The following is a 26,087-nucleotide window of genomic DNA, read 5'->3' as shown; positions in this document are numbered from 1 at the left end:
GTTGCAGTCCTTACAAAAGAAAATCTAAAAATTGCTTCTCTCAACAGGTTTCGTATCCCCCTGGCATTGATTGACATAAACTTCAAGTCCATATATACAGAATAGAAAGAAACATCCTATGCAAACTCAACTCCACCCTCTCTAAAAAAAGTTGCTTCATATATGTATTAACAAAGTCTTAACTTGTAAGCCAAAACACCACAATTCAAAACTAGAACGCTCAGTTTGCTGTGGGGAAGGGGCTACCTTGTAAACCTACCGGCGGAACAAATCACCCCGGTAGTATTTATTTTACATCCGCGAAGAAGGCTCTGATTCCCATGTAGTATCCACCCTTTCCTTGATTTTGTGCCTGTTGGACGAGAGGCCACAACTTTGCCTTTCTTGCTGCTGTAGTCAGGTCCTCACTGAATCTAAATTCTTTATCTTTCGGAAAGGTGCTTTCCTTTGCTTTCTTTCCATTGCTTTCTCCCAAACTGCATCTCTCGCTGTGCGAAAAGCAAACTGGTTGATGATCGAGCGGCTGCCGATGGCATCTTCCTTCATCCCAATACGATGAGTGACATCCACAGCCATGTCCATATATCCATCGGAGAAGTCCGGTGCCACCTACTATGCGCTTCACATTCTCACCGTTGTCCCCGGGTAAAGCCGTAGCCCCGACCTTCTCCTGTATCGCTCTGCCTTAGATAAGTGCTCTTGCATGTCAGCTATGGTTTTCTCCTGTGCAGTGCATTTATCAGAAGAAGCAGTGTTTGCAAGTTTAAGCTTTTAGATACTATTTTATGCATGATTCAGAGAGGTCAAGAGGTCAACGATTTTTCGTGTATAATTTTCTCCAGACCATTGGCTCTTTCGTTTATCTTTGCAGAGACAGCATCGATTGTTGACCTGGAGAATTAAAAAAATATATATAAAAAAAATAAAAAACAATGTTGACCTGGAGTTCACGCAAAGACAATTATTTGTGTCTTTTTGGGAGTGGTGCTATTGACTGGATTTTCTGAATCAACCGAATGTGCAGATTCCTCAATTTCTCCTCATGAGGAATCAGGTTCCGGTTTTTCTCCGGTGTATGAGTGGTGAGGTAGCAACGGCTAGCTGATCGTTGTTCTCTACTGTGATTACTATAAACCAAGTTGTTACATTTAAGTACGTTTTTATTTTAGTAAAAAACAACTTTATATCGAAGGAGTGCCTTTAATTTGACAGCCTGCCCATGCGCAGTTCGGAGCGAGACTACCTTTTAGACCTGATTATGTGTTTCTACGCATGAGAATAGCCAACGTCGCTGCGACATCGCCGACAAGTGTGATCGGGATTTCTATGGAGAAGCAGTTTCAGCCAATCTTCATGTCGTACTGTGAAAGTGTCTACGTATCAAAGGGAATTTACAACTAACTCAAGATAGACCACAGCCTGTCGTTTCCAATGGGAACAAATTAGCCATAGTGAGCAGAACAAGCAAGGAAGGGGGTTAGAGCCACGCATGAATTAGCGAGATCCTATTGGTGTGTTCTAGCAGATATTTGCATATTTCCGTTAGGGGAGCGCCTACGCTGAAGTACGTGTACAATAACTCAATTCCCCGTTGCACTCCGTTAAAACAAAACATATATTTTTTTACTTTGGCGAAGGATAAAATCTACAAAACTTAGTCCACTCTATTCGGAACAGGTTGTCGTTTTGGGAACGGAAAACTGTATTGAGACCAAAAGTTTAATTGGTGGAAAGAATTGCATAATGTCAGACAAAATCCATCTCTTCTCCCACTGCCGTCCACTGGGCTTCCTCTCATCACCATATTTGGTGCTGAGTGGAAGCCTCAAACCGGATGCTTCACACTTATACATCCGGTGAAATATCTGTCTCATTATTCTAGCTGTGGGACTGCCTTTATAGCAACTGTCACGTACACCGTCAGTGGAGTCAAACGATTGCATCCGGTATTTAGGAGGAATGGAAAGAGAGCATGTGATGTTACTTTTGGACGTTAACATCCATTAACAAAGGCAAAACTCCATCTTAACTCCTCCTCCACGTTTACGCGATTGGTTGAACAGTGCAAAAGAGAACCTCCTCGATAGTTATTTTCTCTCGTCAGGACCAGAAAGAAATAAACACCGTTCAGGCGTTTATTTTAAGAATGCTGAATTACTCTACTTAGGTTGTGTTTTACGACAGTAGAGACGGCAGAACTTCAGACTGGTGACAAGACAACACCATGGTTAAATTCGTTTAAATTACACAATGTATCTTGTTTGAGCGGCTTGTGTTGAGAAGTTGACAGTTTCCTCTATTTGCAGTTGCACAGTACAACGGACCTTTCTTTTTCAGAGACTGATTCTCGGCAGTTAAGGTGAGTGATATTCACATAAGATTCCGTGAAGTTTTGTGTATACAAAACTACTACCAATTGCGCTTCCTGGGTTTTCAAAATTCACTGGAGGTAGCAATACTGTTGATTAACCAGGGGTGTATTAATTAGGCCGATTCTGTTGCAAAACGTTTCTTAAAGGGAAGCAAACTGAACGAAACGGGGAGGGTCCTACCTGAATTTGTCACTCGTTTTAGTTGCAAAATTGTCTCCCATTTTAATTAAAAAAACGGAATGCAGCTGTTTGAACGAATGTCTACACCCCTGTTCGCCGGAGGTGCTGTTTTTTTATTTTTTCAGTGTGGACCGCTGGCCTAGCTAGCTTACATAACCCTAGCTGATTTTTGGAAATTAGCTTGTCAAAAAATGTTAAAAACAATTTAAATGTACTATGTCGATTGAATGTAGGCTTGAATGTAGGCTTGGAATGTATCATCTAATGGAAAGTATATTTAAACAATTTCCCAACATTGGTTTGTTGTAGTTCCTCCAGCAAGGTCAGTTCAGTTTCTCTTAGCCTGAAGACCCACCATTGAATTGCAAATAATTATATGTCGGGCAGAAATTAGCTTTCAGATCAGGGAAGATTCCTCTCATGACCTCTACAAACCAGAATGTTGAATAAAATGATGCATCACTGGTTGTCTATGTGGTTGGTCCTTTTGGAGGCAGGAATGTGAGACAAATATCCCCATCAATCAGACATTCAGTATGCTAGTTTGTGTAAATATATATTGTTTGTGTTTCCAGTTTTTAATTTAAATACTAATGCAATTCACACGTGACAAACACTTGCACAATAGTGCCTAACAGACCAGCAAACCCCTTCCAGCTGAGGGCTTTGGTGGACTAAATTCGACTATTGTTTACATATTGTGCATCACAAGCAATGCCTCTGATTGAAAATACAAGGGACAGAACCTACCAGCACCACAAAAAGTAGGGTAAACGCCTTCCCGTGGATACCCTTTCTCCACCTCCTACTGCTCTGATCAGTCCCTACACCCAAAGAAGGGCACTGCGTTCATCCACCTCTGGCCTGCTCGCCTCCCTACCTCTGCGGAAGCACAGTTCCCGCTCAGCCCGGTCATAACTGTTCGCTGCTCTGGCACCCCAATGGTGGAACAAGCTCCCTCACGACGCCAGGACAGCGGAGTCAATCACCACCTTCCGGAGTCACTTGAAACCCCACCTCTTTAAGGAATACCTGGGATAGGATTAAGTAATCCTTCTAACCCCCCCCCCAAAAAAAAAAATATATATATAGATGTACTATTGTAAAGTGGTTGTTCCACTGGATATCATAAGGTGAATGCACCAATTTTGTAAGTCGCTCTGGATAAGAGCGTCTGCTAAATGATGTAAATGCCAAAAGGACCAACTAAATATACAACCAGTACATGGGGCAGCAGGTAGCCTAGCGGTTTTAAGAGCGTTGGGCCAGTAATCAAAAGGTTGCTGGTTTGAATCGCCGAGCCGGCAAATGGAACATTCTGCCGTTCTGCCCTTGAGGAAGTCAGTTAACCCCCAACAACAATCTCTCTGATTCAGAGGGGTTGGGTGAAATGTGGTAGACAAATTTCGGTTGAATACATTCAAATAAAATGTTATTGCTCACATGTGCAGAATACTACTGGTGTAGACTTGACAGTGAAATGCTTACTTAGTTGTGCAACTGACTAGGTATCCTAATTCCTTAAAGTAAATGCAATTGCCTCTTTTTGTTTTTTTTTGTTTTGTGAATTCTTTCAGACTGATATTCATGGTGTAACCATTGTAACAGTCTGATGTTTAGGCAAAGTTCCTCTGCTTACCTCATGTCAAAATAAAAGTTCCCCACAAAGTTCTTGCTTTTTGTGCATGTGCAGGACTTTCATTTTTGACATGAGGTAAGCAGAGAGGAAGTGGGTCTACAACAGACCCAGATTTGCTAAGTCTGTTTTACGTTCTATTCATTTTTTTTTTCTCAACCCACCCCCCCCTGCATAAGGACCAACCCTACGGGCAATCGGCAGATTAAGTTGAAATGTAATTTTGGCTGACGATTGTGTTTTTTTTTTGCAAGCTAATTACTATCAACGCTAGTGTGTAAATACTTGTTTCTAAAAGCAGTTAACTTCACCCTACCCCTCATTTTATTTATTTTTATTTCACCATTATTTAACCAGGTAGGCAAGTTGAGAACAAGTTCTCATTTACAATTGCAACCTGGCCAAGATAAAGCAAGCAGTTTGACACATACAACAGAGTTACACATGGAGTAAAACAAACAAAGTCAATAATATAGTAGAAAAATAAGTCTATATACAAAGTGAGCAAATGAGGTAAAACCAAAAAAGGCCATGGTGGCGAAGTAAATACAATATAGCAAGTAAAACACTGGAATGGTAGATTTGCAGTGGAAGAAAGTGCAAAGTAGAAGTAGAAATAGAAATAATGGGGTGCAAAGGAGCAAAATAAATACAGTAGGGGAAGAGGTAGTTGTTTGGGCTAAATTATAGATGGGCTACGTACAGGTGCAATAATCTGTGAGCTGCTCTGACAGCTGGTGCTTAAAGCTAGTGAGGGAGATGTGTTTCCAGTTTTTAGAGATTTTTGTAGTTCGTTCCAGTCATTTGGCAGCAGAGAACTGGAAGGAGAGGCGGCCGAAGGAGGAATTGGCTTTGGGGGTGACCAGAGAGATATACCTGCTGGAGCGCGTGCTACAGGTGGGTGCTGCAATGGTGACCAGCGAGCTTAGATAAGGGGGAACTTTACCTAGCAGGGTCTTGTAGAAGACCTGGAGCCAGTGGGATTGGCGACGAGTATGAAGCAAGGGCCAGCCAACGAGAGCGTACAGGTCGCAGTTGGAGGCCACGGAAGGAGAGTTGTATGGCGTTGAAGCTCGTCTGAAGGGTAATTAAATAGTGTCCAATCACGACCAGATGTTCACTGGTGATTCTGCCTGGTCTGTTCTGTCATTTACAGTGACAAGAAAAAGTATGTGAACCCTTTGGAAATACCTGGATTTCTGCATAAATTGATCATCAAATTTTATCTGATCTTCATCTAGGCCACAACAATAGCCAAACACGGTCTGCTTAAACTAACACAAACAATTATACGTTTTCATGTCTTTATTGAACATACTGTGTAAACATTCACAGTGCAGGATGGAGAAAGTATGTGAACCCTTGGATTTAATAACTGGTTGACCCACCTTTGACAGCAATAACCTCAACCAAATGTTTTCTGTAGTTGCGGATCAGACCTGCACAATGGTCAGAAGGAATTTTGGACCATTCCTCTTTACAAAACTGTGTCAGTTCAGCAATATTCTTGGGCTGTCTGATGTGAACTGCTCTCTTGATGTCATGCCACAGCATCTCAATCGGGTTGAGGTCAGGACTCTTACTGGGCCACTCCAGATGGCTTATTTTCTTCTGTTGAAGCCATTCTGTTGCTGATTTACTTCTGTGTTTTGGGTCATTGTCCTGTTGCATCACCCAACTTCTATTGAGCTTCAATTGGCGGACAGATAGCCTAACATTCTCCTGCAAAATGTCTTGATAAACTTGGGATAGCAAGCTGTCCAGGCCCTGAGGTAGCAAAGCAGCCCCAAACCATGATGCTCCCTCCACCATACTTTACAGTTCGGATTAGGTTTTGATGTTGGTGTGCTGTGCCTTTTTTTCTCTCCACACAGTGTTGTGTGTTCCTTCCAAACAACTCAATTGTAGTTTCATCTGTCCACAGAATATTTTGACAGTAGCGCTGTGGAACATCCAGGTGCACTTTTGCAAACCTCAGACGTGTAGAAATGTTTTTTTTTGGACAGCAGTGGCTTCTTCCGTGTGGTGTCCTCTCATGAACACCATTCTTGTTTAGTATTTTATGTATTGTGGACTCGTCAACAGAGATGTTAGCATGTTCCAGAGATTTCTGTAAGTCTTTAGCTGACACTATGATTCTTCTTAACCTCATTGAGCATTCTGCGCTGTGCTCTTGCAGTCAACTTTGCAGGACAGCCACTCCTAGGGAAAGCAGCAACAGTGCTGAACTTTCTCCATTTATAGACCATTTGTCTTACTGCTGACTGATGAACATCAAGGCTTTTAGAGATACTTATGTAACCCTTTACAGCTTTATGCAAGTCAACAATTCTTAATCTTAGGTCTTCTGAGATCTTTTGTTTGATGCATGGTTCACATCAGGCAATGCTTCTTGTGAATAGTAAACTCAAATTTGCTGAGTTTTTTTTTTTTATTTGTATTTATTATTATATATATATAAAAATAGGCCAAGGCAGCTCTAACCAACATTTCCAATCTCATCTCATTGTTTGGACTCCAATTAGCTTTTGGAGAAGTCATTAGCCTAGGGGTTCACATGTTATTTGTTTAAGCACACTGTTTGTCTATTGTTGTGAATTAGATGAAGATCAGATCAAATTTGATGACCAATTTATGCAGAAATCCAGGTAATTTCAAAGGGTTCACCTACTTTTTCTTGCCACTGTAGGTTAACATCCTGGAGCTCAGTGTCCGATAGCAGAGAATCGTGGAATAATCCAACACACACATTCTGAGCTATCACATACCCAGCAATCTCTAACACACACATGTAGGGCAGTTCTGTACTGTTTTTCGACAATCTGCATTTTCACATAGCTTTGCTAATCCCATCCCTATGGTCACACACTGTTGAAGTCCTGCATTCAAATGGGCCTTGCTATATTTGTGGTTGAGGGCTCCTGACTGGTTGTACAGATCTAGCCAATCCATCCATAGAACTCCAGCGGAGATTAACATTGACTTGACTGTTTAATTGTAATCCAACAATGGAAATGGTGGATTCGATCTGGCGCTCTTGTTGGCTTTAACTTCTATGGGCTACGTGGGACGCTAGCGTCCCACCCGCGGTACACACTATCAACAGCCAGTGAAATATCAGGGCGTCAAATTCAAAACAACAATCTCATAATTCAAATTTCTCAAACATACAACTATTTTACGCCATTTTAAAGATACACTTGTCCTTAACCTCTTACATCTAGATGTTCCGTTAGCAGAACACCTGCTCCAATATCCAATGATAGGCGTGGCGCGAATTACAAATTCCTCAAAAATCCAAAAACTTCCATTTTTCAAACATATGACTATTTTACACCATTTTAAAGACAAGACTCTCCTTTATCTAACCACTTTGTCCGATTTCAAAAAGGCTTTACAACGAAAGCAAAGCATTAGATTGTCAGGCGAGTACCCAGCCAGAAATAATCACACACCCATTTTTCAAGCTAGCATATAATGTCACAAAAACCAAAACCACAGCTAAATGCAGCACTAACCTTTGATGATCTTCATCAGATGACAATCCTAGGACATTATGTTATACAATACATGCATGTTTTGTTCAATCAAGTTCATATTTATATCAAAAACCAGCTTTTTACATTAGCATGTGATGTTCAGAACTAACAATACCCACAGAAAACTTCCGGTGAATTTACTAAATTACTCACGATAAACGTTCACAAAAAACATAAATTATTTTAAGAATTATAGATACAGAAGTCCTTTATGCATACGCGGTGTCCGATTTTAAAATAGCTTTTCGGTGAAAGCACATTTTGCAATATTCTGAGTAGATCGCCCGGCCATCATGACTAGCTATTTTGACACCCACCAAGTTTGGCACTCACCAAACTCAGATTTACTATAAGAAAAATTGGATTACCTTTGCTGTTCTTCGTCAGAATGCACTCCCAGGACTTCTACTTCAACACCCAATGTTGTTTTGGTTCCAAATAATCCATAGTTGTATCCAAATAGCTGCGTTTTGTTCTTGCGTTCAAGACACTATCCGAAGGGTGACGCGCCGGCGCGTATCGTGACAAAAAATGTCAAAATATTCCATTACCGTACTTCGAAGCATGTCAAACACTGTTTAAAATAGCGATAATATTCCAACCGGGAGTCGTTGTTTTCGTTCAAACACTGAAAATAGAAAATGGAGTCTTCACATGCACGCGCGCACCAGTGTCATTGTTCTCAGAACGACCACTTTCCAAAACCCCTACTGTTTTTCGCCCAGGGACTGCAGCGTTATCATTCCACGTTCTGGCGCCTTCTGAGAGCCTATGGGAGCCTTAGAAAATGTCACGTTACAGCAGAGATCCTCTATTTTCGATAAAGAGGCTATAGAAGGACAAGAAATGGTCAGACAGGGCACTTCCCATATAGAATCTTCTCAGGTTTTGGCCTGCCATATGAGTTCTGTTATACTCACCGACACCATTCAAACAGTTTTAGAAACTTTAGGGTCTTTTCTATCCAAATCAAATAATTATATCCATATTCTAGTTTCTGGGCAGGAGTAATAACCAGATTAAATCGGGTACGTTTTTTATCCGGCTGTGAAAATACTGGTTAATGACTGCATTTAGAAACAGGAACTTTTTATTACAGGTAATAGCTCTTCTCTTTACAACCCCCATTTGTCCCGGTTTTCCTGTCGCGAGTGGCATAGTAATGAAGCATCGGTATCTCAATGCATTCTTAGTCTAAATTACCATGATTTTCACTGTGTGCATTACTCCTCAATAAACCTGACACCCCAACTAAACAATTATGGGCACGGTTGCCCCACCCCCGGCACTTATCCTTCCAGCGTGTCTTCATTGGTTCTTCTTCAGATAGCGTTACAGTTAATCTTCCCAACGGCACATATGTAACTCTTGCCTGTCACATTTGATGGCCCTTGATAATGTTCCGATTTCAATATCCAAAGAAATTGTTCTGTTTTTTCCAAATACCCGAGTCTCTAAACTGAGCCGCCGCCACCATTCTGTCTCCCACCAGTACAACAGGAGCATGAGAGACGTTTGAATGAGATCTCTCTCCATGCTCACTCCATGTGCGGTCTCAGGACTCATGGTGCACTCCTGCCGCCCGTCCCCAGGTTGATGGCTCGGACTCAGCTCACAAATAGGAGTGTTAAGTCACTGTCATATTGAAAGCCTTTGTCGCTCTTTCTTCAGCCGGTTAGGGAGGGTTTTGAGGTTCACACACTGTTCGTGGTCAAATGATCCGTTCCATGCATTAAGACACCATCTGATGTCACATTTGACATAACTTGAGAGCGAACAGAGCAAAACAATCAGTTTAAGACACTTCTGAATCTGGACCATCCATTCACCATATGATAAATTATTACATTCTCAATTTTCTTAATACCAGTATCTCTAAGACAAATGTCAGAGTATAACAACATACTGTTATTGTTGAAACCATTTTCAAAATGTTTTCATACTCCCTTATTTTACTGGTGACCTCTCCGAAGAGTTACCAGATCAGGGAGTTAGTACCCTAACCCAAGGGTGAATCCCAACAATCCAGCAGACCCAATCTGGTGAAATTTTGTATCGAAACAAAAATGAAATCAGCAATACACGTATCCCAATCCATTTGGAGTAACTGTCAACCCTTATTAACATAATATTTTTCCTTCTAAATGCAGACTGAACAAAATACATTTGTGTATTTACCAAAGGGCCAGGGAATTTCCCCTTTGAACACATGATTCACATCATGATAAAAAAAACATTGCATGTTAAATAAAAAATAAACTAATTAGAATAATCAATCAACTTAGATTGATAACTCTGAGGAAATAATGGTATCCCATAAGGTAACGGTAAAATAGACTACAGACTGTCTCTCCTTCATATTATAATGAAATCCTACCTGTCTCGATCATTTCTATTGAGGTTGATCAGGCCTCAACAAAGTCAGGACACAAGTCATTCAACACCATTAAGTATTTCCTTTCACTTTTCTTTCCCTGTCCTTCAGAAACCATTTAAAAACATTGAAACCACTGTTAGTGACTCACTGTGGACATATTAACCCTTTGTATGTCTGCGACGTGAGCGGTGTTACACTGCCTTTCAAAAGTTTGGGGTCACTTTCGAAATGTCCTTGTTTTTGAAAGAAAAGCACTTTTTCCATTAAAATAACATCAAATTGATCAGAAATGCAGTGTAGACATTGTTAATGTTGTAAATGACTATTGGAGCTGGAAATGGCAGATTAAAAAAAAAATGTATAGAATATCTTCATAGGTGTACTGCGGCCCATTATCAGCAACCATCACTCCTGTGTTGTAAAGTGGTTGTTCCACTGGATATCATAAGGTGAATGCACCAATTTGTAAGTCGCTCTGGATAAGAGTGTCTGCTAAATGACTTAAATGTAAATGTGTTCCAATGGCACGTTGTTAGCTAATCTAAGTTTATCATTTTAAAAGGCTACTTGATCATTAGAAAACCCTTTTGCAATTGTTAGCACAGTAGGAAACTGTTGTGCTGATTTTAAAGAAGCAATAAAACTGGCCTTCTTTAGACTAGTTCAGTATCTGGAGCATCAGCATTTGTGGGTTCGATTACAGGCTGAAAATGTCCAGAAACAAAGACATTTCTTCTGAAACTCATCAGTCTATTCTTGTTTTGAGAAATGAAGGTTATTCCATGCAAGAAAATGTCAAGAAACTGAAGCTCTCGTTACAATGCAGTGTACCACACCCTTCACAGAACAGAGCAAACTTACTCTATCCAGAATAGAGTGGGAGGCCCCGGTGCACAACTGAGCAAGAGGACAAGTAAATTAGTGTGTAGTTTGAAAAACAGATGCCAGTCCTCAACTGGCAGCTTCATTAAATAGTACACACAAAAGACCAGTCTCAACATCAACAGTGAAGAGGCAACCCTGGGATGCTGGCCTTCTAGGTAGAGTTCTTCTGTCCAGTGTCTGTTCTTTTGCCCATCTTAATTCTATTTTTTTTTTTATTGGCCAGTCTGAGATAGGGCTTTTTCTTTGCAACTCTGCCTAGAAGGCCAGCATCCCGGAGTCGCCTCTTCACTGTTGATGTTGAGACTGGTGTTTTCTGACACATTGTCGCAGCTGGCTTCCGGATTAAGCGGGAGGGTATAAAGAAGCGCGGCTAGGCGGCTTAATTCGGAGGACTCATGACTTGACCTTCGCCTCTCCCGAGCCCTTTGGGGAGTTGCAGCGATGAGAAAAGATTAATCACGAAATTTGGGAGTAAAAAGGTGTGTTAAAAAAAAATAGTGTTAGGTTCTAATTTGTCAGAGTAAATAACTCACGGACACTAGAGAAGCTTAACCAAGTTTAATTCTTCCCAAAGGGTTGACACAGCTGTATTCAGACAAAGACATGTTCTCATGTCTGTCTGTCTGTCTGTGTCCACTTTAGACACCCCTCCTTCTCTCCAATCCTTACAACTTATGGTTCAACAGGAAGAGGGTAATGGGATGTAAACCCGTATTACTCCCTTCAGGGATCTGACCTCAACCCCTCCTTTGCCTAATCCACAGATGTCCATCCGCTTCCCCTATAGCAATCCTGTGATCTCCTCCCGTCCACCTAACACATTCCAAAGCCATCTGTCTTTCTACGGAGACCCATTACCTCCTGGCATAAAACTCAGTCTCTTTCACTCCTTATACACTATGCGTCTGATCTATCATTCTCTAATATCTCAATGTTCAAAGTTTACCCTGAATCCAGCACTAGGAAGAAACCTGGAGAGGAACCACACTCTTGAGGGGTGGCCAGTCCTCTTCAGGCTGTGCCGGGTGGAGATTTATAAGAGTACTTTGAGATGATCAAACATTGATAGATAAGGAGCAGCAGGGTCAAATAATAATCAGTGGTTGTAGAGGGTGCAACAGTTCAGCACCTCAGGAGTAAATGTCAATTGGCTTTTCATAGCTGAGCATTGAGGTAGAGTGGGAGAGGGAGCATACTTAAGTTCCCACAGGACACCAGATAGGACAGACTGACCCTAGCCCCCCGGCACATAGACTATTGCAGAATAGATACTGGAAGCTGAAACGGGGGGGGGGGTCGGGAACACCGTGGCCCCGTCCGACGTTACCCCCGGACAGGGCCATCCAGGCAGGATATAACCACACCCACTTTGCCAAAGCACTGCCTCCACACCTCTAGAGGGATATCAACAGAGAAGGATGGGAGAAACTCCCCAAATACAGGTGACACACCTGTATTTGGGGAGTTTCTCTCTGTTGATATCCCTCTTGTAACGTCATATTCAACAAGAATCAGGGCTGTAACCGCTGCCAAAGGTACTTTAACAAAGTACTAAGTAAAGGGTCTGAATACTTATGTAAATGTGATATTTGTATTTTTTTATTCATTTGCCAAAATGTCTAAACCTGTTTTTTATGTTGTCATTATGGGGTGTTGTGGGAAGATTGACTAGGGGGGGAAATGTATTGAATCCATTTTAGAATAATGCTGTAACGGAAAGGGGTCTGAATACTTTCCAGATGCACTGTAATTTAAGAAATGTGGAATTAATTATATTTCATAGAAATCTTAACACTGGACAGTTACTTTGAAGTACTTAGCTAATACAGAGACCACATGTACTGTACAAAGCATTTGTACCTAGGCCTTTCAGAAGGGAATGAACAATGTATAAATTAGGCTACACAGTCTGTAAATGTTTGGGTGCAAAACTTGGCGTTAACACTGTGTAAACTCTTTGTAGCCTTAAACTAGCTAGCAGAGTAAATATAACTGATTGTTGCAGCATGTGAGGATTGGCATTCGGCAGGCTTTTGATTCAGTTTAGTAGTGACTCATAGGATCTTAAACAAATTGCTTTGCATTGTAGTGTGGCTGAGCAAGCTGTCACTGTAGGAAAACATGGAACAGTAGCAGTTAGTGGCTTTACATGAGTGTGACAATGAGGGATAGAGGAAAGAAATAAACTGAGTGGGGTGAGAAGAAAGGGAGAGCATTGAGTTGATGACATTTACGAGAAGGCAGCGTTACCGTGTAGTTAGTGGCTCTCCAAATGCAGGATGTGGAATATGAATGTTGCAGAAATCCAACCGGACACTCTCTTCTGTGTCTCTTGGGCAGCTAGTTCAGTCATTCGTTGGGGAGTTCAATGACAGGACACATGCAGGAAGCTACAATTGTTCTGAAATTGTTTCAAAATGTGATGCGTATTAATTATGTAATAACATAGCGTGTTTTGTATGTTGTCACCAGAAGAAATAATATAAATTAAAAACAAAAATAAGCCTTTCCTCAGGGTATTGTTGACGTGTGTTTTGCAGGTCCAGTATGGTGGATCAAGGATATGTACAGGGCTGGCGCCCAGCTGGAAAGGACCCCTCTTAGAGCCACCTGGGGGGGTCCTAGACCGCCAGCGACGACGGGTCTCTACGTTCCTCACTACGTTATTTTCTACCCGAAGGCCTCAGTCACTCTCCCTTGCCCCTTTCTCAACCCTCTAGGTCTCAACCCACAGATTTTTATACCAAATCATACCCCAAGCTCCTACTCTTAACTCCAGTCCACAGCCCATAAACCTCCAGTCTAACTGACCATGAGGGGACAGAAGGTGAGCATGTTATTGGGCTGTGCTCTCCTCTGCTCCGCCTCTCTCCTCTACCTGGGCCTGAGTGGCATCGACTGCCCTCCCCCTGACCACGCCCACCGCCATACCTGGGCAGATGCCCACCTGGGCTCCACCAATCAGAGCCAAGCATCTCCCATTTACTATGGCGAGGACACACCCCTCATTTTCATTGGTGGGTTCCCTCGGAGCGGCACCACGCTGATGCGGGCCATGCTGGATGCCCACAATGCAGTGCGTTGCGGGGAGGAGACACGGGTTATCCCGCGTCTCCTTGCCATGCGTGCCACCTGGAGTCGCTCGGCCAGAGAGCGGGTCAGACTGGACGAGGCCGGGGTCACTGACCAGGTGTTGGACTCAGCAGTGCGGGCGTTCTTACTGGAGGTTAGCCATGGTGTTTGTCTCTCCTGTTTGTCTTCTCACTTTACATCAGGTAATCCTGAAACATAGGAAGGGTTGCCTAGGCTGGAATGCTGCAGTGTAATTCAATTGTAACTGCACCATTTTCTATAGCTTTGCGGCTGGATTCATTGCTTGATTGATTTTCTTCCACCAGGTAATAATTGGTCATGGGGAGCCAGCAGCCAGGCTCTGTAACAAGGATCCATTTGCTCTGAAGTCTCTGTCCTACCTGGCCCGTATTTTCCCCCAGGCCAAGTTTGTTCTCATGCTACGGGATGGAAGGGCTACCGTCCACTCCATGATCTCACGCAAGGTAGCAACTGCTGTGGGGTTGGGGAGGGGGTTCCCTCTGCATGATGTGGTCTGATGATCTTCCATTCTTCCTTGCTCTCCAGACACTTCACTCTCTTCTCTATATTTTTCTATCTTTAACACAGACTCCTTCTCCCTCCCTTCTCTCTTCTTGCAGGTGACCATCTCTGGTTTTGACCTGACTAGTTACAAGGACTGTCTAACTAAGTGGAGCCGTGCGGTGGAGGGCATGTACTCCCAGTGCCAGAGGGCGCCTGAGGGCAGCTGTCTGCCTGTGCGCTACGAGCAGCTGGTACTGCACCCAGAGGAAGAGATGAGGAAGCTGCTGAGCTTCCTGGGGTTGCCATGGGACCCGGCCGTGCTACACCACGAAGACCTCATTGGCAAGGCCGGTGGAGTGTCGCTGTCCAAGTGAGCGGAAGAGAGAGCGAGTTTGTCTTTTTGTACATGCATGACAAGCACCCTCCTAAGAATCATTATTTCCTTTCCCCTTTAACCTTTGCTGTAGAAGATTATGGCTCACAGGTGTACTTAGTATTACTCCTTACACAGGATTCACACATTACAGTCTGTCTTCACACCTCTCTCTCTCTCACTTACACACTGCCTCAATAAATACACACAGACACATACAGAAATTCCCTGCTCAATTACACACACACACACACACACCTCACCCGCTTGTCTCATCTTCTGGTGATTGCATACCAGACGTTTGATGCGTTATGGTATAATAAAGAGATGCCTGAAGAATAGGTAGTTCTCCTCCCTTTCCGTGTGATAGAATAAGTGGACACTGACAATGCTCATTGTTCACCAGGTCAGCCATATCTATTACTACTATGAAGCGTACAGGGATCAGTCACAGTCAGTCTGGTTTTTCCAGCTGTGCGGTGCAGTACAGACCTGGGTTAAAATACTATTTGACATGTTCAAATACTTTTAGTGTCTGCTCTTGTTTGCCTGGCGTGCCAGATGGACAGGGTTTTCTTTTCACCTTTTTGACTATTCTGCTCAAACAATCCCAGATAAAGTATTTTAAATGAGTTCAAATAGCATTTGAAGCCAGGTCTGGAGCTGTATGAGGGTTTAATGGAAGGTTTAGAAGAGGGATGATGAGACATAATGTGAAGCCAGCTGTGGTAGTCAGTGAGCTGCTTTATATAATACTTCTGTCTTATGCAATCATTACATCTTGTCACAACCATATACACCTCTCAAAGCTAGGACAAAAATGGATGCGCGCGCGCACACACGCATTGGAATTAGTCTAGACCCTTGTAGGTTGAAGTCAGGTGGAGAATCAAGTCTCACACAAACGCACAGACACGAATTTTATATCTGTCTGATCTCCCCCTGTAGAGTGGAGCGGTCCACAGACCAGGTCGTGAACCCTGTAAACACAGACGCCCTGTCTAAGTGGGTGGGTCACATCCCCTCTGATGTGCTGCGTGAGATGGATGACATCGCCCCCATGCTTGCCCGCCTCGGCTACGACCCTCTGGCAAACCCCCCAGACTACGCCCGGCCAGACCCCATCATACCCCCCAACAACTACACACTGGTGAGACCTGACTCCCCATATCAGAATTTACATCCTTTCATATTTTTATTCTTATGGACAGTATCATTGTAAAGGAGAAAGGGAGACGCATACAGATGGAAAGTCTGATAGGAAGGGCAACATGCATATCCTCGTGATGCTGGAAATACAGAACCCCAATGCTCAGTGATCATAAATAAGTAATATACTCCTGCACAACAGGAGACTGGTGAGGGAAGGACTGCTCATAATGGCTGGAATGGAGTAAGTGGAATGGTATCAAACACATGGAAACCATGTCTTTGTTTGATACCAATCCATTAATTCCGTTCCAGCCATTACGATGATCCCGTCCTCCCCTACTAAGGAGCCACCTGTGTCATGCACATATTTTCATATCTGCATGTGCTCTTCCTTAAAGACTGATGATGATGATTTTCCTCTCCTCAGCTTCAGAGAACAGAAACCCCACATCCCAGTTAGGTGGAAAAGGAGGAGGAGGTAAACACAAGGCACTTTGGACATTATAGAACCCTCTCCAGTTCCACATTCCGTGCTCCTTTCCCATTGGCTCTCAGCCCACCATCAACCCCACTAAAGAGGATTCTAAACTGCATCTGTGTTTTTGCATAGGCCACTGATTGTTAGCCTATGTTGTGTTATTTGAGTGGAATGAGGGCATCAAATATGGATCAGTTTATTGCTCCACAATTCTGTGGGACAGTGGATGCCACTGTGTGGGAACTCCGGTGCCTCTTCCCTTGACTCATTCTCAGGAAAGTCCCCTGTCTGAAACTCTGCCTCCTCTCCCTCCACAGAGCCCTCCATGTACAAATAGTGTGGCAGTGTAATGTGAATTTGTACCACAATTGTTGAACCTGAATCCATTTCTATATGTTTCTTATTAACTTCCTGTCACTCATCCAAAATCTGTGAACATGTTTTCGGAAAGATCTGCGAGAGTATATATGTGTGTGTAAGTAGGCATACATTTATATTTTTCAAGATGTCATGTTTATTTTCTTAATAAATTATTTTGTTGGAGCATTCATTCAGTATTAGAGTTTGTAGCTTGTTTAGTGAAAATAAATAAGGCAAATCACTATATAGCAAGTATTTGTCTGTAAGCATTTATTTCAGGTTTCTTTGCTAAGGACTTACAGTACCCACCAAAATCAGCCTAAGGTTAATCTTTAAGTGTTTTATGGTGATTCTTTTTTCCCGTACTGCCGGTAAAGCACTGTATGTTGTAAATGTGTATATAATTTTTTTTTTTTTAAAGAAGCAGAATCTTATCACCTCAAACTCGATACAGGGCACTATGATTAATGTACGCAAGTAACGCAACACAATAAAATCTAGCCAGGGAAAGCAAGCATAAAACAGTTGAATTTACACAATACAAAAATCTGTCAAATTCTCACCTACTCTACTTCAACTCTTCTACTCAAAATTGAGCCCTGTCAGTTTTTTACTTATTCTTTCAAAAAAAATGGAAAGTTCTGTTTGGACCCCCTCTGTGAGAGGGGGACCTTTCCAGCGGAGCGTCAGGTTAGTATGATGGGGATTCCAGGGGCTCACAAACAGGTGGCTGGGGCTCTACGTCCAGGGGAGAGATGGTCATGAAAAGGCTCCTCTCAAGGCTTTCTATGTCCAGGAAGCAGAGCAGGCTCTCCAGTTCTGTACCAGCTGGGTCAGGGTGTGTTGTGACTTGGTTGGGGAGTGTGACAGCTTGGCCTCGTTTCGTTATGCCTGGGTTGGACTGTGTGTCAGATAGGTCCTTTTGGCCAGGTCTTCTGTGGACTCAAAAGAGAACATTTCTTTATCAAAGGTCCCTGCAGCTCATCAACTGTCGATTTAGTGTCTGTTCTTAATCGCCTCAGCCTGGCCTTTGTCCGTCCACCACAGGAGGCACTCTCTAGGCTCAGCAATGTCCATCCCTGACTTAATAGTGGTCTGTCTTTCCTTTCCCTTTTTCAGGAACGCTTCTATCTTGGTTAGTTTCTTCTCAAAGTCCATGCCCATCTCCCGCATTGCTCACTCCTCTCTCAGTATCAGCTGCCCTCTAAACTCCTCAAACTGCGAACTGATCTTGGCTTTGAGTCGGATGTTTCTCTCCCGTGTGCTCGCCGTGATGCCTTGCTCACTCTCCAGGGAGTTAAAATGATTACAAACAGATTGGGGACCACGCTAGGAGTGTCTATTGAAATGATGAGAGGGGGGAAAAAGTATTTACCGTAAATTCCGGACTATAAGCCGCAACCTTTTTCCCAGGCTTTGAACCTCGCGGCTTAAACAATGACGCGGCTAATATATGGATTTTTCCCGCTTTCAATTTTTTTTTCTAAAAAAAACCCATTCTGTGACGTGCTCAGTTTTTGGGCGGCATGAAGCTGTCATTAGACCAATGAAATTGCCGAACGGGTTAAGGTCAAACAACTTTTTTGTTTACTGTTTAGATTAAATCGAGCGCTCTCAAACTTCCCATCATTCTGATTACGGTAGTCATTTTGTCACCCTCATCATGGCAAAGACACGGAGAAATGCATATGATGCAGCTTTCAAGTTGAAGGCGATTGATCTGGCTATTGGAAAAGGAAATAGAGCTGCTGCACGGGAGCTTGGTCTTAATGAGTCGATAAGACGTTGGAAACAGCAGCGTGAGGAATTGACTCCGTGCAAAAAGACAACTGAAGCTTACTGCTAATTTTATTTTTTGTTACAAGCCGTGTTTCGTTAAAGCCTGTGTAAAGTTAATTTGTTTCAATGTACCGGTAGGCACCTGCGGCTTATAGACATGTGCGGCTTATTTATGTTCAAAATAATATATATATTTTTAAATTCAGTGAGTGCGGCTTATATTCAGGTGCGCTTAATAGTCCGGAAATTACGGTATACAATACAGCACTATAGGAGTCGTTATATGACCTTGTTTGTGGTAGTTTAGCGGCATTGTGCTGTCATCAGTCTATCACTGTAGTAGCCACTCCATACTGTTCAAGGAAATTCATGCATTATAATATAACATTAGGAAAAGAAGTCTTCGCACCTTGAAGAAAATGCAACCGTGCAACCTTAAACAGATGCAAGTTTGTGGTGCATGTGCTAACCTTCTGGCCCAGAACAACCTTTATTCGTCAGAGCATACAGCCAAATACAATGATATGCTGTGGTCTATTGTATTTACCAAGATCCTCTAAGGTAGTTGATGTTCATCGAAAACTTGGTCGTTGTTGTTGACCAAAAGCTTAGCACGTTGATAGAACATTGATTTGCCTCAATTAGGAGGAGTTCCAGAAATGGAGAGAGAGATATAATGTATCTATATCAAAGTATTTTATCAGTGTTGACTGTATGCATCATCAAGAGATAATGGTAGGGGAAAACCATTGACCGTGAACTCTACTGTGGAGGTCACCTTCATTGTTGTAGGATAGCTGAGTCATTTCCTAGGCCCTAACCGAAGCGCTGACACCTTCATAGAATGAATGTTTGGCTAACTGTTGATATGTTGCACGGACTAAATGTGTATTTCTCTCTTCCTCTTTGCTGTTAATCCCCCTCTGTCCAGCAAGCAACATTCACAGCATGTATCAAATGCAGTAACTACAGTATCTCTGGCATAGAGATCCTATTAAATGACTCAAGGGGATGGGTTCATAAACCCTCATAATTAAAGAATGTGCTGATAATGGCAGCGATTTTGGTAAAGGAGAAATCCAAACCAGTTTGATTGGAATGAATACCATTAGGCATAGCTCTTGCTTCTACTTATGCAGGAAAATAAAAGGCAAATGAGATCAGAAATTGTGTAATAGAAATATTGTTAACACAATATTGTAATATAATTATAAATACCTATTTTCTGTATAAATAGCCTCATATGTAAACTCAACAAAAAAAGAAACGTCCTCTCACTGTCAACTGTGTTTATTTTCAGCAAACTTAACATGTGCATATATTTGTATGAACATAAGATTCAACAACTGAGACATAAACTAAACAAGTTCCACAGACATGTGACTAACAGAAATGGAATAATATGTCCCTGAACAAAGGGGGGGTCAAAATCAAAAGTAACAGTCAGTATCTGGTGTGGCCACCAGCTGCATTAAGTACTACAGTGCATCTCCTCGTGGACTGCACCATACTGTGTTTGCCAATTCTTGCTGTGAGATGTTACCCCACTCTTCCACCAAGGCACCTGCAAGTTCCCTGATATTTCTGGGGGGAATGGCCTTAGCCCTCACCCTCCGATCCAACAGGTCCCAGACGTGCTCAAGGGGATTGAGATCTGGGCTCTTCGCTGGCCATGGAAGAACACTGAAATCACGCACAGAACGAGCAGTATGGCTGGTGGCATTGTCATGCTGGAGGGTCATGCCAGGATGAGCCTGCAGGAAGGGTACCACATGAGGGAGGAGGATGTCTTCCCTGTAATGCACAGCGTTGAGATTGCCTGCAATGACAACAAGCTCAGTCCGATGATGCTGTGACACACTGCCACAGACCATGACGGACACACCTCCAAATTGATCCCACTCCAGAGTACAGGCCTCGGTGTAACGCTCATTCCTTCGACGATAAACGCGACTCTGACCATCACCCCTGGTGAGACACAACCGCGACTCGTCAGTGAACACTTTGCCAGTCCTGTCTGGTCCAGCGACGGTGGGTTTGTGCCCATAGGTGACGTTGTCGGTGATGTCTGGTGAGGACATGCCTTACAACAGGCCTACAAGCCCTCAGTCCAGCCTCTCTCAGCCTATTGCGGACAGTCTGAGCACTGATGGAGGGATTGTGCATTCCTGGTGTACCTCGGGCAATTGTTGTTGCCATCCTGTACCTGTCCCGCAGGTGTGATGTTCGGATGTACCGATCCTGTGCAGGCTTTACACGTGGTCTGCCCCTATGAGGGCGATCAGCTGTCCGTCCTGTCTCCCTGTAGCGCTGTCTTAGGCGTCTCACAGTACGGACATTGCAATTTATTGCCCTGGCCACATCTGCAGTCCTCATGCCTCCTTGCAGCATGCCTAAGGCACATTCACGCAGATGAGCAGGGACCCTGTGCATCTTTCTTTTGGTGTTTTTCAGAGTCAGTAGAAAGGCCTCTTTAGTATCCTACGTTTTCATAACTGTGACCTTAATTGCCTACCGTCTGTAAGCTGTTAGTGTCTCTTAACGACCATTCCACAGGTACATGTTCATTAATTGTTTATGGTTCATTGAACAAGCATGGGAAACAGTGTTAAAACCCTTTACAATGAAGATCTGTGAAGTTATTTGGATCTTCACAAATTATCTTTGAAAGACCAGGGTCCTTAAAAAGAGACATTTCTTTTTTTGCTGAGTTTATATGTAACCTTCCGGTTTTAACTCCTTTCTGAGGCAACCAATCAGCAGGCATTGACACGATGGTACAGGAGCTCATGCAATCTTAATTTTTTTATTTCGGAGACACAATAACATACACAGCAGTGTTCGTTGACTTATGGCCTCTCTCACACTCCTACAACATAAAAGGACTCATCAAAAATGTTGAACCTTCTGGGGTTGGATGGGGAGCACATGTTGAAAACAAGCTAGCTAACAGTGTAACGTAAACTAACTCACTTTTTTATATCGCGCTGGTCCGTACAATTGACCTTATTTTAGCGCCCAAAAAAACGTAATACTTCCAGATCAACTGTAATATCAATACCACTGTAAAGCACAATTTCCCCCTTTCCAACAAAATCAATGAGGAGACCTTCATGATGCCCATCTCTTCATGATTCAAGAAGGGAATGAGCTCCGTTGGGTCTTTTTAAAAATGGCAGGTGGGAAAGCGAAACCTATTGCGTGATAGTGAGGAGCAGAGATGTCGTGTGGGGAAATGGCTTTTTTGCACTCGATCTGTCCAACTTATCACCTTATCGCCTCTAAAATGTAAATAAAATACTATAAAGAGTTTATATAATGTGTCATTACATACCTTTTTGAAGGTTTGTGTTGAATTTGAAACGGGTTTTAGGCGGTGCTAAAGTGATCTTCAGAAGTAAACAGCGGCTTTTGAGAGTCATGATAGCTTGCAGTGATGACGCAAAAAATGACTAGGTATCCCCCTTACCCTGTCCCTTTTCTTGTTTTTAAACGGTGAGAAAAGTGCTACACCAGGTGGAGAGAGGCTGTAAGACAGAATTAGTTGCTTTATGCGTGCTGTACGTTACACCATGACACAGAGTCGGAGGTGTCCGTTTTTTCCAACTTTTCTCCAATACTATAGAGCCATTACCATGTCAGTCAACGCAATAATAGAAACGTAGTTCACACCCCAGACTTTCATGTCAACAGTCGCTACATTAGTTTTCTTTGCAGCCTCGTTTGAATGTCGCGGTTGCGCACATTTGTACGGAATGGGGTTAGTTTACGTTACATTGCTAACAGGACGAGAGCTAGCATAGCTAACAAGTTAGCATGAGAACTCTGTCATATTGTGAAGTGTATTTGTCTTTTTAACAAACTATATGAACATTAGTTAATACATATTCTGTGACAATTTGGACGTAATTATATTAAAATAAATTATCTTTATCTGGGAAAGGAGTGGATAAGCATTTCCTACCCAACGTTACCATTAATTCCATCAGCACGAAACAGTCTGAGGGAAAATGGTGCGCAAAAATAATACAGCAGCTGGGGTGCAATACGGTCAACAAACCACACGATGTCAGTCAAGTACCCTTGAAACCTGTCAATAGGAATAATTGAAACTGAGACCTATTCAAACTAACTCAATAACATGAATTCAATGCTTATGAAACTAATTTTGGAGAGCTAAACGAATAAAACAGGATAGTTCTTACTCTGTTACATATGCAGACCATAAGTGTCTCTTGTTTTTTTTGGAAAGGTGTGAGTGATACATTATCAGTACTTTTTCAGCCAGTGTATGGCTGTGGATACATACTGCATTGTTTGGAACATAGAATGTTGGCAGTAAAAAAACAATAACATATTACATTTAAACTTTATTTAGCTAGGCAAGTCAGTTAAGAACAAATCCGACGCTGGGCCAAATTTGACACTGATGCCTCAAGCACAGATGCAGTGCCTTAGACCGCTGCGCCACTCGAGAGCCCCATATATACAGTACCAGTCAAAAGTTGCAAGAAACAGTGAAGAGGCGACTTCGGGATTCTGGGCTTCTAGGCAGAGTTCCTCTGTCCAGTGTCTGTGTTCTTTTGCCCATCTTAATCTGTTCTTTTTATTGGTCAGTCTGAGATATGGCTTTTTCTTTGCAACTCTGCCGAGAAGGCCAGCATCCCGGAGTGGCCTCTTCATTGTTGACGTTGAGACTGGTGTTTTTGCGGGTACTATGTAATGAAGCTGCCAGTTGAGGACTTTTGAGGTATCTGCTTCTCAAACGAGACACTCTAATGTACTTGTCCTCTTGCTCAGTTGTGCACCGGGGCCTCCCACTCCTCTTTCTATTCTGGTTAGGGCCAGTTTGCGCTGCTCTGTGAAGGGAGTAGTACACAGCGTTGTACGAGATCTTCAGTTTCTTGGCAATTTCTTGCATGGAATAGCCTTCATTTCTCAGAACAAGAATACACTGATGAGTTTCAGAAGAGAGTTCTTTTGTTTCTGGCCATTTTGAGCCTGTAATCGAACCTGCAAATGCTGACGCTCCAGATACTCAACTAGTCTAAAGAAGGCCCGTGTTATTGCTTCTTTAATCAGGACAACAGTTTTCAGCTATGCTAACATAATTGCAAAAGGGTTTTCTAATGATCAATTAGCCTTTTAAAATGATAAACTTGGATTAGCTAACACAACGTGCCTTTGGAACACAGGAGTGATGGTTGCTGATAATGGGCCTCTGTAAGCCTATGTAGATACTCAACAACAATTCTGCCATTTCCAGTTACAATAGTCATTTATAACATTAACAATGTCTACACTGTTTTTCTGAACAATGTGATGTTATTTTAATGGCCAGAAAATGTGCTTTTCTTTCAAAAACGAGGACATTTCTAAGTGACTCCAAACTTTTGAATGGTAGTGTATATATGTTCAAGAAGTATATATGTAAAGTAATGAAAAACAAGAGAAAAAATAAAATAAGCATTATTTGTCCTGTCGGTCTTATCTCCCCTCTCCACCGTACGTGTACATCAGTACGTGGTAAATTGCCGCGGGTCGCTCAGCTGCCCAGAGTGGCTCGCTTGTGGGTGTGCTGGCAGCATATAGCAGCACGTCTGATTTGTGTTTCAAGAATTCAGCATAGCAAGTTTGTATGAAGGTATGGTTATTAAATGGGTAAATAGTTTCATCCATTCTCCATTTCATGAATTTATTTATGCTCTAAACCGCTCTGGTGACAAACTTTGCTACCCTGTTTCCAATTGTCCACATGGCTGGGAGAACCTACTCAAGTAAGTACATTTTGAAAATGTAAAAAAAAAAGTATTATTAGCTAACTAGCTGCAGTGCATGCTAACGCAAATAAGCTGCGAACGTAGCTAGCTAACTAGCTATCTAGCCAACTTTACATACCGTATAGCTAGCTAAGTGAATAAAATATTACCAGCTACCTAAGTGAATAAAATATTACCAGCTACCTAACTTCATATTAGCTAGCAATCTTTATGTATTTATCACTGTAAAAAAACAACTCAAAATGCATTTGTAGGTAGCTAGCTAACAGCCATGGGTGAGGGCGAAAGAATAGCAGCCCCAACTGTTAAAGTGAGAGAGTAGGCTATTCTGGATAGGGCAGGTACTTGGTTATCACACAAGTCAGAGTTATACTTAAACTAAATCTTTAATAATTTAATAAGGGAGCAGGTCAATACAACGCACACATATAAAGTGAATCAATTGAGTGCTCTACGATAATGATGGTTGGTCGCCGAATAACACTCAGATGATTCATTGAGAGCCCCGAGTCAAAAGTACAAAGGTATTTTATAGCCAAGATACACCCCTTTCAACCTACATGACGAACAACAGATGTATAGAATGGGTCACAAGGTTAAGATTTGTATGAAAGATACTTATAGTTCACAGCAGACAGTATCTGCTGTGTCAACAGTTATCTTTCATTGTACAGACCAGGGTCTGGCCCTGGGGTCATCTCTCACTGGTACCATATAAAACAGAAACATTTAACTCATGAGCTGGAATGTGATCTCTTTAGGTTTTATCACCCAAAAGACAGCATAAATCTCATGCTAGTGTCATCTCCCAGAGGCCCATCCTCAGTAGAACACACACAGATGAGCGTTCTAACAACCCCTTATTCTGTTGCATTAAACAACCATTTGATGCAATAATAGCATTATAACAATCTAGTAATTTCCACAATTGCTTCCAGTCCCTAGAAGTGTGGACAGAGATAGCACTGAACATTGTTACTTTATTATACTAAAATTAGATAATAGTATGTTTCTTGTGATGTTTTCTGTCCTCAGATACAGAGAGATGTGAAAGCCTGTCTGCAGATGAAGAGGTCTCAATTAAAAGCAGCGGTTCTTCGTGCTGGTCCTCGGGAGTCAAAATGGTGCACATTTAAGTTTTTTGCCTCAGCACTACACAGTTAATTCAAATGATCAACTCATCAAGCTTCAAGTGGTATTTACGTATTAATTTGTAGTGCTATCCTTGACATGATCCTGTTGTTGTCACTTGCTACACATGCACATGTGTGTGCACATGCATCTATCTATTCAATGTTATCATATACTTTAGTAGTCCACAATGATCTGGTGATGTAAAAGTCTAATAATTACATTATCTTCCATATTCCTACAGATACCTTGCAACTGGAGATTCCTTCAAAATGATTGCCTACAGTTACTGTGTAGGGCACTGCAAGGTTGGGTTCCAAGGCCGATCTGGGACTGCCTCCTGTGGGATTCAGGCGTGTGAAAGCTACCTGTGTCCTGCATAACTTCATGAGGATGGACACGAGGACCAGGAGGGGATCTGCGGGTCGCCGCCGTGTGCCAGAGGAGA

The 26,087-nt window shown here is 42.4% G+C and overlaps 1 protein-coding gene across 3 annotated transcripts in view; it reads left to right on the top strand.

Annotated features, from left to right (window-relative positions):
- Positions 1 to 17,201, top strand: part of tpst1l (tyrosylprotein sulfotransferase 1, like) — a 33,320-nt gene extending 16,119 nt beyond the window's left edge. For 2 of the 3 annotated variants that reach the window (XM_029701759.1, XM_029701761.1), the window contains exons 3-7: positions 13,530 to 14,215; positions 14,388 to 14,546; positions 14,703 to 14,956; positions 15,908 to 16,109; positions 16,539 to 17,201. In XM_029701759.1, the coding sequence (XP_029557619.1) occupies positions 13,802 to 14,215; positions 14,388 to 14,546; positions 14,703 to 14,956; positions 15,908 to 16,109; positions 16,539 to 16,571 (1,062 nt within the window). In that variant the 5' untranslated portion in view covers positions 13,530 to 13,801 and the 3' untranslated portion in view covers positions 16,572 to 17,201. Of the gene's footprint in view, positions 1 to 1,904; positions 2,228 to 2,306; positions 2,360 to 13,529; positions 14,216 to 14,387; positions 14,547 to 14,702; positions 14,957 to 15,907; positions 16,110 to 16,538 lie in introns of those variants that run through there. The other variant, XM_029701760.1, reaches the window with a different exon arrangement.
- The last annotated feature ends 8,886 nt before the right edge of the window (positions 17,202 to 26,087 follow it).

The sequence above is a fragment of the Salmo trutta genome, chromosome 19 (assembly GCF_901001165.1).
Source record: "Salmo trutta chromosome 19, fSalTru1.1, whole genome shotgun sequence".
Classification (NCBI taxonomy): domain Eukaryota; kingdom Metazoa; phylum Chordata; class Actinopteri; order Salmoniformes; family Salmonidae; genus Salmo; species Salmo trutta.
This window is presented reverse-complemented; position numbering and strand designations above follow the sequence as displayed.